At 51.5% G+C, this 14443-nt stretch overlaps 1 protein-coding gene across 6 annotated transcripts in view; it reads right to left on the minus strand.

Moving 5' to 3' along the window:
• Inava (innate immunity activator) overlaps positions 1-14443 on the minus strand; it is a 20772-nt gene continuing 6329 nt past the window's right edge. For 4 of the 6 annotated variants that reach the window (XM_006529803.4, XM_006529806.3, XM_006529804.3 and 1 more), the window contains exons 2-10: positions 13993-14141; positions 13259-13383; positions 12631-12747; positions 11815-12037; positions 7551-7604; positions 6610-6820; positions 6202-6375; positions 2235-2919; positions 3-897 (exon numbers count right to left, since the gene is read on the minus strand). In XM_006529803.4, the coding sequence (XP_006529866.1) occupies positions 805-897; positions 2235-2919; positions 6202-6375; positions 6610-6820; positions 7551-7604; positions 11815-12037; positions 12631-12747; positions 13259-13383; positions 13993-14141 (1831 nt within the window). In that variant the 3' untranslated portion in view covers positions 3-804. Of the gene's footprint in view, positions 898-2234; positions 2920-6201; positions 6376-6609; positions 6821-7550; positions 7605-11814; positions 12038-12630; positions 12748-13258; positions 13384-13992; positions 14142-14443 lie in introns of all 6 variants that reach the window. The other 2 variants (NM_028872.3, XM_006529802.3) reach the window with 2 other exon arrangements.

Consider the following 14443-nt stretch of genomic DNA (forward strand, 5'->3'; position numbering starts at 1 on the left):
CCTTCATCCTCAGCTGGGCCAATCAGATTTTATTGAAGTATTTGGCACAAGGTTGCCCTGTAACGGAGGGCACCGCCACGGTGCAACCACACGAGATAGCTGTTAGGTAAGACCAATAAGTTAATTAATGTGAAGGATGCTCAGGTGTGGGGAGGCACTAGCACTCAGAAGTCTCTCAGCTCTGTGGCTCAGGATCTAAGGCACTTAGGGATCCAGAGAATACACTGGGTTGGGGGGGGGGCATCTATGCACTGGGGAAGGGGCTCAGAAGCCATACAATATGGCAAGTGGAGGTTGGGACTACTGTAGGGTATGGGAAGAACACCATGACAGAAATGCCTGTGCCCTGAAGGGGAGAGGAGAGTTCTGCCCAGCATCTGGGAAACAAGGGAAGAGTCCCTGTTGAGGGAGTCCCACATCCGGCCTCCAGCCTTAAGAAGCAACAGGTATCTCAGAAAGAGGGCCCAGAGCATATGGGACGTCTCAAGGGGCCCTCTATGCCACTTGTCCTACATAAGGAGACAAATGCTGTCGATTAGTCCAGCTCGACATTAGTCCAAAAGGCCAGACTCTGGGGGATAAAGCATAATCATGTTATTAAAGAATAAGACAAATCACAGATATAAATCCTCAGGTCAGGACTTCTGGGAAACACATGTAAAAAAACCGAAAGGTCTCAGCTCTGCATCATCGGCCTGCGATGAGGGGAGGGGAGATGAAAGAAGCACTTAAGGGTGAGGGGGTCCTCGACCCCAGCTCCAATAGAAAAGTCTTTTCCCGCACGAGGCAAGGCGTTCAGAAGAGTTACACTTGGCTGATAATCTCTCCGTTCTCAGGCACAAAGACTTGCACTGGGGCCCCGTCCGTCGACCTCCGGAGTACGTACACGGGGGGCACCTGTCACAGGCAGGGAGAGAGGAGAGGCGGATGAGCAAACTGGGTAGAAAGGTCAGTGCAGCAAGCTCAGCCACATCGTTCTCTTTGCTTAAAGGCACAGACCATCATCGATAGTGAAGCCCTGGTGCTCTGCTCCTGCCCTCCCCAGGAATGATGCCCCCCAGGTACCACCCCTGATCCAGGTCCTTTGGGGTATGACGGTCACCCTGACCTTCTTCTCCACCTTTCCCGGGCTCATGTCTCATCACCGTCCCTGTCTGACAGGTTGGGATGAGCCAAGCCTAGACCAAAGGCAGGTCTAAGCTCGCAGGAAGGGATAGGCACGTCAGCTAGAGGGTGTATAGCCTGGGACTGGGCCAGGGCGCTGCCCAGCCAGAGATGGCAGCTGCAACAGCCCAAAGATCAGGGGTGGGGGTGGGGAATGATGCAGCTGGGCTGCTGGGAATCTGGGGTCTCAAAGAAGCAGCTTGTTGGTAACTTCTAGAGTCTGTCCCCTGCATAGCCTTCTGAATCCGGATGAGAGAATAAAGAAAGGATTCATGCCGGCTAGCCTCAATTCCAGGATGAAGAAATGGGGCTTACAGAAACCAAGGCTGCACCCCTACCCGAAGTCAGAGTGCTCAGAATCCTTCTTACTTCCGATACAACCTAGCACGCACACACACACACACACACACACACACACACACACAGACACACACACACACACACACACAGACACCACCCTCTGGGAGCCCCCGTGATAGAGCTATTGCTGATCTAGGACTCTCATATATTGCTTTAACCATTTCAGCCTCTGATCCAACCCATGAATGAGAGAGGTCATTTACTACGCCCATCTTTTAGAGGGGGAAACAAAAGCCTAAGCGTTAAGTAACCTACAGGACCATAGAGTTAGAATCAGAACCTGGTAGTCTCTAGCTGTCAACTGTGAGACCATCTCCTTCCCAGCCTGGCGACAGTGAGTTATTTTCTATAAACCCATTTTCCAGATTCTCCCTTTGCCCCTGGGCCCTAGAGTCAGTAAATTCCAAGGGTTAATTTGGGTTGCAATTCGGTTCTGAGGAAGTTTATCTGGTTTGTGGATCATCCGTGAAGCCATTAGGGGGAATCTCTGAGCTATCTGTGAGGACAATCTCTACCAGGGCACATTGGTATGCACTCTTGCGCTAGACACTAAACACAGTAGGCACAATTAAGAGGCACCCCCAGGGAAGGCAGAAGTGCCTTCCAAAGCCAAGAGGAAATATTCTCCTCTTTTGGCCTAATTTTCCTAACTGGTGATTACTCGGCCAGTAGTTGCTGGTCTAATTTCTTCCCCCCACGGGAAGCTGTACCTGTGTCCTGGGTCCTGAGGCCCGCCCGAAGCTCTCCCTCCCAGGAGGCAGACTCCTAACACGGAACGCCCCTTGGCGGTCGAGCGAGTGGGGGCGGCTGCTCCGGAGACGTGCGCGTTCATGCCACCACTTGAGCTCCTCCGAGACTGCTGCCTTGCTGAGTCCCCGGCCCGCAGGACTGTCCTTTAGTGAGGGTGTGCGCACAATGCGGCTGTGGGAGGGTACCAGTCGCTGGTAACGCAGGGGTGCACCTTCCTCGTCATAGGCAGCACCCACGGCTGCACGACACAGCTCCCACTCGCCCGGCGGCAGGTGGCCCTCGGCCACCATCACATAGCGCCCCGTTGGGAAGTATCCAGCGGGTAGCAGAAGTTTAGAGTAATGAGGGGCCAGCTCTCTGCCACAGGCTGGGCCCCAGGCCCCACGGTGGCGAGGTGGCTCAGGGAGACAGAGGGGCCTCAGAAAGGAGATGTCTGGACTGCTGCTGCCAGGTGAGGTGGGATGGGAGATGCTGGAGACATCAGAGCCACTGTCTTCAGAGCAGGAATGGCAGGCAGGGTGTGGCAGTGGGGGCTTGCCGGGTGTGAAGCAGGAGTCTGGCACTGTCACTGTGTAATGAGTGGGGCGGCGGCGGGGAAAGGCACTGCGACCTCGGCCCTCCGCGCCTGCTCGGAAGGAGTCCACCCTGAAGAGGAAGATGGGAAAGCATTGAGTTGGGGAGGGGCCATATCGGAGTGATGAATTATGACCTTGGATGCCAGTGTTCTGTCCCTAGGCCAGGGCAATGAGCATGTACTAGTTCTTGCTTAGGTCAGTCCTCCGCAGAGCACACAACCCAGTCTTGTTCTAATACGCAGAGGTAGGGCATTCCCTCCCTTGGTGCCATATTGCTATACTGCTCTTGTTCCCTTCCAGACTTTTCTACATCAGGATAAGTTGATCCCTGAGTCACAAAATCCAGGTCACACAAAATAGGGAAATATTAAATACAATACGCCCTGTAGACTGTAATCTCTGGAATACTTAAAACTCCTAATACAGTGTAAATACCATGTAACTCCCTCACATATTGTACTACTTAGGAATGACAATACGATTCTGAAGGGTGGAGAATGTGGCTCAGATGTAAGAATATTTGCTTAACATGAATGAAGTTTTGGTTCAATCCCAGCCCTGCAAATAGAATTGGTACATGTTGGATGCATAAGTTGATTTTTTTAACAATTTATTTTTATCTTATATGCATTGGTATTTTGTCTGCATGAGCTTCTGTGTGAGGGTGTCAGATCCCCGGGGACTGGAGTTACAGACAGTTGTGAGGTGCCATGTGGGTGCTGAGAATTGAACCACGGTCCTCCAGAAAAGCAGACAGCTCTCTTAATTGCTGAGCCATCACTCCAGCCCTGATATGTTGATTTTTTTTTTTTTTAAGTATTTTGGTTTCTCAGTCGATTTCAATCCACCGATAGGAAGAGCCAACATTCTGCTCCATCCATGTCATGTTTCCAGACAGCTAGGGTCCAGTATGTTAATAGCATTTACTCAGACTCTTAGTGGTTAGACATCGTCAAGCACCTAACTTAAATGTGAAAAGCTTTCGTGTGTTCCAAAGGGCAGGTGCTTGCAGCGCAGGATGAGGGAGAGCTGAAATTTAAAGCCTGCTTCACTTATATTCTGGGCATGGGGCTGGGTTGCCTTTTAAGGATTTTGCACGCGTTGTTTACAAAATGATCTTGGTAAATAGGTAAAATATAAAAATAGGTTGTTTTACTTCTGAGCTGTTCAATGCTACCGGATAAGGCTTTGGTGGTACCAGGTCACTATGGCTGATGCTGCCTCTCAGACCACACTGACTAAAACAATTACCAGGTGGCTTGAAAAGAAGCATACAGTGGCTTTCATTATTCCTAGGTTTAGTATGCCAGCCCACCCACATGCTAAACTTGACTTGCTAAGTCCAAAATTCATATACATTGTGTTTTGCAATGGCTATACTCTTGTCAGTTTGATAGGCTCTAGGACCACCTATGACACAGACCTCTGGATATGCCTGTGAGGGGTTTCTATATGGGGTCATGGGAAGCGAGAAGACCCTCCCTAAATATGGGTGGCACCTTCCCATGGGCCAAGGTCCTGGACTGAGTTAGAAGGGCTGAGAGTGAACTGGAAAGCAGCTTTCACTTCTCTCTGCCTCCTGACTGCAGATGTGCAGATGCGCTGTGACCAGCTGCCTCATCCGCCTGCCTCCAAGCCTTCCCTACATGATAGACCGCACCTCAGACGGTGAGCCGAAGCAAAATCTTCCTTAAGTTGTTCTTGTCAGGTGTCTTTCCCACACTGAATGATAAGGATCATTCATGGTCACTTGATGCAGCCGAGAATTCGGACCTGCTCTAAGCACAGGTCTCCAGCAGAGACTGAACAAGGACCAAGTGCTGTGTTTGGTATGGTGGTACAAAGGTACCACACCAGGGAGGCTGGGGCAGGAGGATGGTGAAGGCCAGGCTAGGCCAGGCTAGACTACATCGGGAACCCCTACCTACAAACAAACAACAACAGTTAGTTGGGAGCCTGCAGAGAGCTTCTTCATCATTCGTAAGGCCCTGGGTTCCAGCCCAGCTGTGCCCCACAATGAAACAGCCCTAAATACAAACACGTTCATGTGCCTTCATCTTACTTCATATGTCACACCTGACAAGGGCTTCCTTAAGGAAGGAAGGAAGGAAGGAAGGAAGGAAGGAAGGAAGGAAGGAAGGAAGGAAGAAAGGAAGGAAGGTTGGTTTTGCTTCGGTTCACAGTCTAAGGTGCAGTCTAAGGTGCGGTCCATTATGTAGGAAGGCTTGGAGGCAGGAGGACGAGGTAGCTGGTCACAGCACATCTGCAGTCGGGTAGCAGACAGAAATGAATGCTGGTTACCAGTTCACTTCTAGCACAGGACCCTGGTCCATGGCAAGATGTCACCCACACTTCCTTTCCACTTCCGGTGGCATTGCTTAGTGCACGGGGTGGGGGTGGGGGCACGGATCACTATATTATTGTTTATGTATTTGCTTGTTTTGCAACAGGATCTCTCAGTGTAGTTCTGAATATTCTGGACCTCGCTATGTAGACCAGGCTGGCCTGGAACTCCTCTGAGATCCACCTGAGTGCTGGGAGCACCATACCTGGCTACTTTATATTTAAATGGTCCCACAAGTGAAGTGCTCTCTGCAGTTTCTAAGCACAAAACCACTGTGAGGTGACTTGGAGAGAAAGTAAGACTGCTAGACTGACTTCACTCAAACTGAGTTACAGTGTCACTGGGCATGGGTTTGGCCATAATGAAGCCAATATATATATTAAAGTTAATAATCAACACTGTCCCCAAGACCTGTATTTCCTTATAGGTCAGTGGCTCTAAACCTTCCTAATGCTGCGACCCTTTAATACAGTTCCTCATATTCTAGTGACCCCCTAACTGCAAGATCATTTTTGTTGCTACTTCATAACCATAATTTTGCCACTATTATTACTTGTAATATAAATATCTGTGGTTTTCGATGGTCTAATGCAACCCCTGTGAAATGGTCATTAGGCTCCCTCCCCCAAAGGAATCGTGACCCACAGGTTGAGAACCACTGCTATAGGAGATTGTATGTTTACAGCAATGTTACAGACCATAACTACCATGAGTAATGAGAACCAACTGTACATCAACGGAAAAAGAGCACTATGCATTGTTAGAGACCAACCATAAACTATTATCTATCAGTGCAAGGAAACAGCATGGCTGGAAACCTCAAATGCTGCCTTCCTTCAAGCATGAGCTGCTCTGGGTTCTGCTAAAGAGCAGCCTCTTTGGAGAGGCACCCCAGTGAGGGATGCAAAAGAGTACCCAAGGCACTAGCCATGTGTCACCCCGGGTGTCTCAGCTGTACCTTGGAACGGGAATGGGGTGTTCCCTGCACCTCTGGGGTAGCCATCTTACCTCAGAGACTGTGACTGGCCCCTCCTGCCCTGCATCTCAGGGGTGGCTGGGGCACTGGTGCGGCCCTGACGCTGGCCGGGAACATTTCGGATGGGGACCACGTGGTAAGAGGCAGCATCCAGCACCCACAGGCTGGAAGGGTTGGGCTGGTCCTGAGGAGTGGTGGCCGGGCTGCTGCAAAGGGGTCGAAGGTAAGTCAGTGACAGCAACGTCTTTATTTAAAGACTCGAGACAGGGAGCCCCGAAGGGAACAGTGCAAAGCGCCAGCACCCAACACACCTCTAGCATCACATAGCTAAGGAGTGTGATCGCCCGCACATTGCCCCCATCCATGGCCCCAGTCTAGACCACTGTGTCACTTTCCCTCTGTTCTGGACTGTCCCCTACTCCCTTCCTCCCCAGTCTGACCTGGACTCGCTACTGAGCTCAGAAGACTTCCTGGGCTTCTCATAGGGGTGGTCCAGGCTGGTCTCCTTCCAGGGACTGTTTTGGATGGGAGCCCGTTCCTGGCCGCCAGACTCAGGTCCTGTTGGCTGTAGGCCCTCAAGGCTCTGGGGTGGGAGAGGCCGCGAAGGTGGTGCCGGTGACTCTGGGGGAGGTTTTGGCGCTTGGGAGTCTTCTGCAGGGGTAGAGAAGGCAGAGGCTGGGGAAACCGGCTCAGCAAGTCCCTCTACAGCCCTTGCTTGCTCCCTCAAAGCCTTGACCTCCTGCCCCAGGCCATAGTCCCAGTCCCAGATAAGAAAAGCTGTTTTCTTCCTAAGGACTCCCGCCCTCCCAGTCCTATTTTAATTTACACCTGCTTCCTCTCTGACTCTCTCTACCCCACTTTCTAGCATTTGCTTATGATGCCTTTCTGCAGCTAACTAGTTTTCTTGTTCCTGCCTCACCTAAATGTCCTATTTCCTTATTGGCCTGGGCACACCCTGGCCACGCCTGCAATTGCCTTCTTAGTCCACTTTGACCTGACATTCTTAGTGTTTTAAAACAAGGTCCTTAATCCACAGTCTTGTACTTCCCCAACTCTGCCTTCTTTACAGCCATGGCAAGGATCTTAAGTAGACCATTCCTTGGCTCTAACTGGCTCCACCCAAATATAGCCTCTGAGTGAAGGAGAGACACCCAGGCCAGGCTAGAGCTCACCTTTCCCTTCCTCATCAGAAGGATCCATTGAAAGAGGAGCTTAGCTCATCCTCAACCCTCAATGGGGATGTGCCTGGACAGATACTGACATCAGAGCTCAGAAAGACCCTTGGCTAGTACCCTAAACCTTCCGGTCCCGCTGAGAGTCCTCACTAGGAAACTACAAATCCCGCACCATCTTGACCAAGTCCCCAAACTGTCCATCTCACCTTCCTCCAGGAGCAGCCCATCAGACAGGGAGCTGTCGTCAGAGGCACTGAGTTCTGGAAGGAGCAGAGAGAGGAAAGAGAAGTGAGACAATTAGCCCAGGGCTGGGCAGCAGTGAGCAAACCCTAGCCCAGCTCCTCTACCAGGACAGCATCTGAATCCCCCCAGGAAATACCGACTACGTGCTAAACAATGCTTCAGGAATTTAGTTCTTAGAGGTAGAAAAAAGGTTGACAGGTTAGGCTGGGAGGCAAGAAATGTGACTGTAAGCACATTCAAATGGTTCTATCCTTAACCATTTATCATTGAATTAGCCACTTCAATACTCTGGAATACTGTCTCCCCATCAGCCAACACAAGCAGGGTACTTTGGTAACAAAGGAGAAAAGCCAAGAGCCATTTTAGAAAACACATAGGATGTTGTCTGTCTATCATCTTCAAACATCACAAATGCAAACCAATTCCCCGGTCTTAAAAGCAAGAATTCCTGTGGTACCCACAAGAGAAGTCAGGGTAGAGAGCTGGGCTGTGGGGACTCATGAGACCAACTTAGGTTGGGGTCTGGCCAGCTGGCCCTGAGATTAGTCGTGTCCACAAGTGCTCTGCAAGTCGCCTGAGGAAGATGGAGCACAGGGCAGCTTCATGTGAAACAGTTGCAGCTATCACTTAGGGAAACTGGGGGGCTTTGTTACTTTTGCCCTTCAACAGATACAGTGCTCTGGAGTCTGAGGCTGAGTCCCTGTGACCCACACGGAACCCAGAAATCATTTTCAACTGCTTGACGATAAGAAAACATTAATAACGGCTAATATTTCTACTGTGCCAGTGCTTTCCTAGATATGTCGCATACTCTAATTCATGTAATCCCTTAACAGCTAAGGTAGATGCTATCATCTCCGTGTAACGGGAAACCCAGCCTTAGCCCATCCACTTTTGTCAATCTCCCAAAAGGGCTGCTGCTGCTGAAGAATTCACACCCGGACAGTCTGGCGAAAGCCTGTGCCCTAAGCAACCCATGCTCCTTGAATGGCTCTCCTATCAGCCAGCACGGATCACTACCAGAAAGTTCTAAGAGCAGACAGTCTTAACCATCCTGAAATCTGTCAGGAGAGAGGCTGGCATGGCTGGGCGATGGAGGCACACGCCTTTAATCTCAGCACTCTATAGGCAGAGGCAGACGGATCTCTGAGTTCAAGGCCAGCCTGGTCTACAGAGAAAGTTCCAAGACAGCTTGGGTTACACAGAGAAACCCTGTCTTGGGTGGAAAAAAATAGAAGGGTTGAGGAGTGGGCAAACTTTGGCCCACAGACCAAGTCCAGTTCACCTAACCAGAGCTGACCAATAAAGTTGGATTGAGACATAAGTACAGATTCGCGATGTCAGGCTGCGTCAGCTCTAACACGGTAGGTTGGTTGTGATATGAGACCGTACAGCCCACAAAGTGTAAAATTATTCTCTGTCCAGACCTTTACAGAGAAAATTGCCACGGCAGTTCTTCTCCTCTGTGCTGGGCTGCCCAGTAGCCAGCCAAGGGTTGCATAGTTAACCTTTGTTCTAGGGTTCAGTGGAAGAGAAACGCTCTTACTGAAATCTCGTTCTCTTGGTTTTTTGTCTTTTACAAAAATTATTTTATCTTTGGCAAATGTCAGGTTGAAGGGATTACCCACGTGTTACTCTCTCAGCCCCTTAGTGTATCACGGGTTCAGACTGTAGGCTTTGCTTACAATGTAACAGCCTGGGAAGGAAAACATCAGTCATTCCCCATCACCTCTCAGGACCACATAAACAAGACATCAGTCATTCCCCATCACCTCTCAGGACCACATAAGCAAGACATCAGCTCTGTGGACCCAAAGCTGCACGCTGCAAGGGAAGTCTTGGGGCACAAAGCTCTGTAGGGACAAAAGCTGGGAGCACAAGCTGCCAACTGCAAATGGCTCCTGAGATGCTCACTGTCTCAGCCCTGTCTCAAGTCAGTCCTGGTTCACTCTGGTCCTGCTCCACCATGACTCTCCCCCAGCAGCCATGGCAGAGTACCCCAGGCAGAGTTGAAACCACGAGACCAAAGCGACCCTGCCCAACAAATCAAACCGTACGATACAAAGCCACACTCATTCGAATTAAAAACTTAGCTCCTCGGTTACTGGGGGGCACAGTTCAAACATTCAGTAGCTACATGCAGCTAGCAGTCACCACGTTGGACACACAGCATTTCGATCATCACTGGGCTGCTATTAGCCAGTGTTGCTCCAGACGGACGCAGTCAATCGACAAACACAAACAGGGTACTCACTCCGTCGGAGGAGTACAGGGGGTGGTTCTTGGGCTCGCTTGTAATAAAAATTAGCTCAATACCTGTCTGCTCTTTACCACCTGCAGAGAGCTGACTAATTAATTACCCTCATCTGGCTAATTACTTTCTCAAATTGAATAACCCTTGTGTGCAAAGGGGGGTGGGTGGAGTTTCGTTTTGACTATTTTTTTTTTAATTTTGGTTTGTTTGCTTATTTTTCCTTTTTAATTCAAAACATCCTCTAGCCTCAAACTAATTATTAATCTCTTTCTACTTCCTCCTTCCCAGGTGAGTACAGCAGACAGAGGAGCCGAGAAACAGGAACAACTTGTCTAGAACAACCTTCTTTTGAGCTCCCAAGTCAGACACTAGAACCCAGAACCTCAGGCTCGTCTGGAGGGCGGGGTCCGTGTGGGAGCCACAAGTCACTGGCTATACCAGTTGGTTCCTCTGCCCTCTATCTCCTCTCGGACTAAAGGCTCTGAGAAAATCAGCCTTCTTCCCTCCTACACAGGGTTAAGCCAGAGCCCTAGGCATGTCCTGGCCTGCTTCTTCACTCCCAACAAGGAGTGTCATCAGTCACAATGGCAGTAGTAGTGACATTCCCCCCAAAGCCCCGCCCTGCGCAAAAGCTCCTGGCAGTGCCAGCACCTATGGGCAAAGGAGCTGAACAGTGCACGTGAAGAGGGGTGTGGAGACAGGTCACATTTCTACACTAATGGCTCCTTCAAGTACAGAGGTGGCCCTCGGGGACCATTATACCTCCATCAGCATGTGCCTTACCATACCCAGGGCCTGTGGAAAATGAAGAACTGAGAATGACTTTTTCCTTAGAGTCTTGGCGAGTGACAGTGATGTCCTATATTAGGGCCAGAGCCACTGAAAGCAGAATAGGGTTTGGCCACTAAGCCCAGTTTTCCTGGTCAGTCAAGACATGGAAGAACACGTTGTTCCTTGCCATCTACGCCAGGCTTCCAAGGGTGGCCTGGCTGGTGTCTGTTCAGACGCTTTGTCCTGGAGGTCACAGGTACTGAAAGCAATGCCTGCCTGAGGCACACAGCATAGGGGGTGGGGAGGACCTTGAAGCTTCTACTGTGTCCAGCCAGAGAAGAGAATTGCAGGGCAAGAACCAGCTGATATTCGAGTATGGACCAGGACATGGGGAAGCCTGCTTGCTCCCCAGGCTGAGCCTGAGGCTCTGGGTAAAGAGCAGCTTGTCCCTCTTACCACTTCCTTAAGACACAGCCAAGCAAGAGACTGACTCCAGAGCTGATCTGGGACTGGAGGAATGGAGGCTACAAGTCCCAACTTGACAGGATTTGGGTCAGGACAAAGAAAACGGTCCCATCTCAGGGTTCAAAAGCACTAGAAGCTCACCAGACCGGGCACACTGAAGTCATTTGGCTGGCTCTGGTTCTGAGGTGCCCCGCAGCCTCATCTCTGGGTCAGGGCTCAGTCACTAGGCTACAAGAACGGTTCAGCACTCTTGACCAGTTGCAGACACTGACGGGACTGTAGAGTTATGACTGGATTTCAGTCTAAACACCCATGCGTATGTGGCCCTGAACCCATCAGTCATTGGCTACCCATAGCAACAGCAATTCCCTAAAGATGCTGAACGAGCATCGCTGCAGAGCCTTCTGCCTACTGAACTTTTCTCCCTCAAGATAGTATTTGAGTTTGAATAAACACTTGGATTACTATCAAACAGAGAAAAGCCTTCTGTCTATAAAGTCTTGTGGGAGCGGTACACTACGTGAGAGATGCAAGCGGAATGAAGGTCTCCCAGAGTGGAGATGCCTTGTCGGGTACATAGGTAAGAAAGGACCTGTTTGGACCCAGAAAGGAGTACCCTGATGGCGCTGACGAGAAACAGTATTAGCACAGGCGCTATCGAAAGCATAACGCAGGGCCACACTGGCCGTCCCACAAGAGCTGTGTGAGGCTTTCATGGCTCAGGACAATGGGCTCACCTCTGCCCAGGGAGGGCACAGTGGTAGGAGGGGGCTCACTGTTCCGCCGCCGATCACCCAGGCAACGCTGAAGGTCCCGCAGCTTCTTCTCCTCCTGCAGCGCAGCGTGCTTCCGCTGCCTGCGTGCCTGTCTGCTGAGGTTCTCCTCTGCACACAGCCTTCGAGCCGCCTCGGTGATCTGAAGCTGCAGAGCCAACTGGCGCTCTAGGCTGCTCAGGGGGTCCTGAGGGAGGGGTTGGGGGTGAGGGCTAAGAGGGTCCTCGGCGCTTAGAGGACAGAAATCTCCAAGAGACTCTGACCCAGTTGTGAGCAGACTGCAGTGTCCAGGGATACACAGCAAAAGGTGGGGCACTGGGAGCAGCCCAGAGCCAACTTGTCACCATGAAAAGTTGCCACAATCGTCCCACCCCCTGCTACCTGCTGTGCCGGGCTGGGAGAAGACTTAAGTAGGTCACTTTCCTTCCTGACCCCAAAGGACCAAGCATGTCAACCTACAAAAATCTCTCCAAGAGGAAGGTCATCTAGGGTTGGAGTGACCCTACTCCCTTCCACCTAGGCTGAGAAAGGATAGGCCTCGTGCCACACCAACCTCCCTGAATAGGCAACTGGCTTTTTGAGCTGGTTATTGGTCTTTTTAATCCTCTGCCACAGGGGCCAAGCTGCTGAGGTGGCATGCCTACTCAGAGCCATCTGGACCACTCCTGAGAAGCCTGGGATTGGCCACCGCCCACATGGATGACAGGGATTGCCAGTGCACTGCTGGTAGTCAGCCTTTGGGGATGAGGTACAGCGACCACCTCCTCTGACGTTCCTCACCTCTCTGTGGAGGGCCCACTCATCCAGCTTGTACGCTGCTCCGATCCTGCGCCGGACCTTGGGGGCCTTCTCACCAGGCTTAAGGGGATACTCTGCCGGCAAAGTCCCAGTCAGCTCCTAGAGGGGGGCAGAGTCAAGTCGGGCCCCTTCACCCCTCTCTGCTTGCCCAGCCCTTGACCGATCATTTAAAACTTCCCACCCAGCTCCACACTGCATGGACCTGATATTCCAGAGGCCCCTAAAATGGCGGGACACTTGTACCTCTGCCCACCTCGTCCCATCTGCCACAGTTGTCTTCCTCCCGCATCCTTGAAGAACACTTCTTCTCCCTTTGCCTTCTTATCCCCTCTGGTCGCTTCCTCCTGAGGGCCACCCTGACCCAAGGTACAGCTATCAAATGCGCTTCCATCTCTTTGGCCCCTCTGCACATCCCCTCATCGCTTCCTTTCCTGTACTTGAGACCCTACTCAGGTCTACCCAGTGTCCAGGTCAAACCCGAATGACAGAAACTCTAGGCCCACACCTCAGTCTAATTTCCAATCCCCTAGAAGGGTTTTCCCCTTGGTATAGTTTTGAGACTCCTCAGATGAATGCTAAGTTTGGGGGGGCAGGGACTTAGGAACCTCACCGCCTCCCTCAGGCAGAGTCTGCGCAGCTCCTCCAGGCAGGCCTCCAGCCTCGCTTCCAGAGCCCTCTGCTGCTTGCGTACTGCATTGGTCAGCTCTTTCATTGGAGAGACAGGGCTGTCCGGGCCTGCAGGGAGATAAGAGACACCTGCTCAGGAACGCTGAAGCAAGGCATCCCTAGGACACTGTTGGCCACCTCTGGGGGAGTGCACACCCATACCGTCTCATGCTTGCCCACAAATTACAGGCTAGCCGTTATGGCTTGTGTCACAGCCACATCATGTCTCCTGGCTGCTATAGTTCAAAGGGAGAGCTGTCCCACCAGGGTGACCTGGGTGTGGGAGGGGCCCATGTGTCTTCTCTTCCTCCTCCTCTCCCGTCCTCTATCAAAACCAGGCCAGACTAGACCCACGGGCTCAAGCGTAGTAGGGATGGGACATTAACACCAGCAAGATACAGTGTTCCCACTTCTTAGTAAGCATTGGAGCTGAAGATGGACAAAACTGATCTCTGCTCCAGATAGGACAGGAACTCCTGGCTGGTTGGTGCCTTCCAGCAAGGAAAACGGCAGTTCCTTGAGGTGCCAGATCTTCCAGCCGTTCCACTTCTCCAGCAGGAACCCCTCCGTTCCCTCCTCTCCCCAGCCCTTTGGGAGGTCTAGCCCAGCTAGCCCAGGGCCTAGGGACTCACTCTGGAGTCAGGGAGCAGGGCAGGGGAATTTCCTGGATCCACTCACCAGACTGCAGGATGATGCCGCTGTCGGAGTCACTGACTTCATCCTTACTCTCCATGATGAGTTTCTGGGAAGAGGGGGCACAGAGGAAGGAGGGGCTGCACTGGTCCCAGCCTGGGCCAGGATGTGTAGGTAGTCTGGAGTGTTCCCAGCTTTTAAGAGAAGATAACAACCAAAATGCTCTATGAAGTCTCAATGCTTGAGCGTCGGGAATGGAAGTGCGGGTTGTGTCTCTGGAATGATCTGGGGGGAGGGGTTCTCAGTGTGCTCTGGGGTGGGAAGGCATTCCAAGGGAGGGTTCAGCCTAGTCCCTCAACCCCCCCAAAAAGTCTTTGGGTCCAAAGGGGCCTACTGCACTGGTGGCTGTACAAGAATAAGAAAGAGAACAGAGAGAAGAAAAGGAGGAGATGGGAAGATTGGACAGGCTGGCAAAGCCAAGGACTCTTCATAGGTA

Source organism: Mus musculus, chromosome 1 (genome assembly GCF_000001635.26).
Source record: "Mus musculus strain C57BL/6J chromosome 1, GRCm38.p6 C57BL/6J".
NCBI classification, from domain to species: Eukaryota; Metazoa; Chordata; class Mammalia; order Rodentia; family Muridae; genus Mus; species Mus musculus.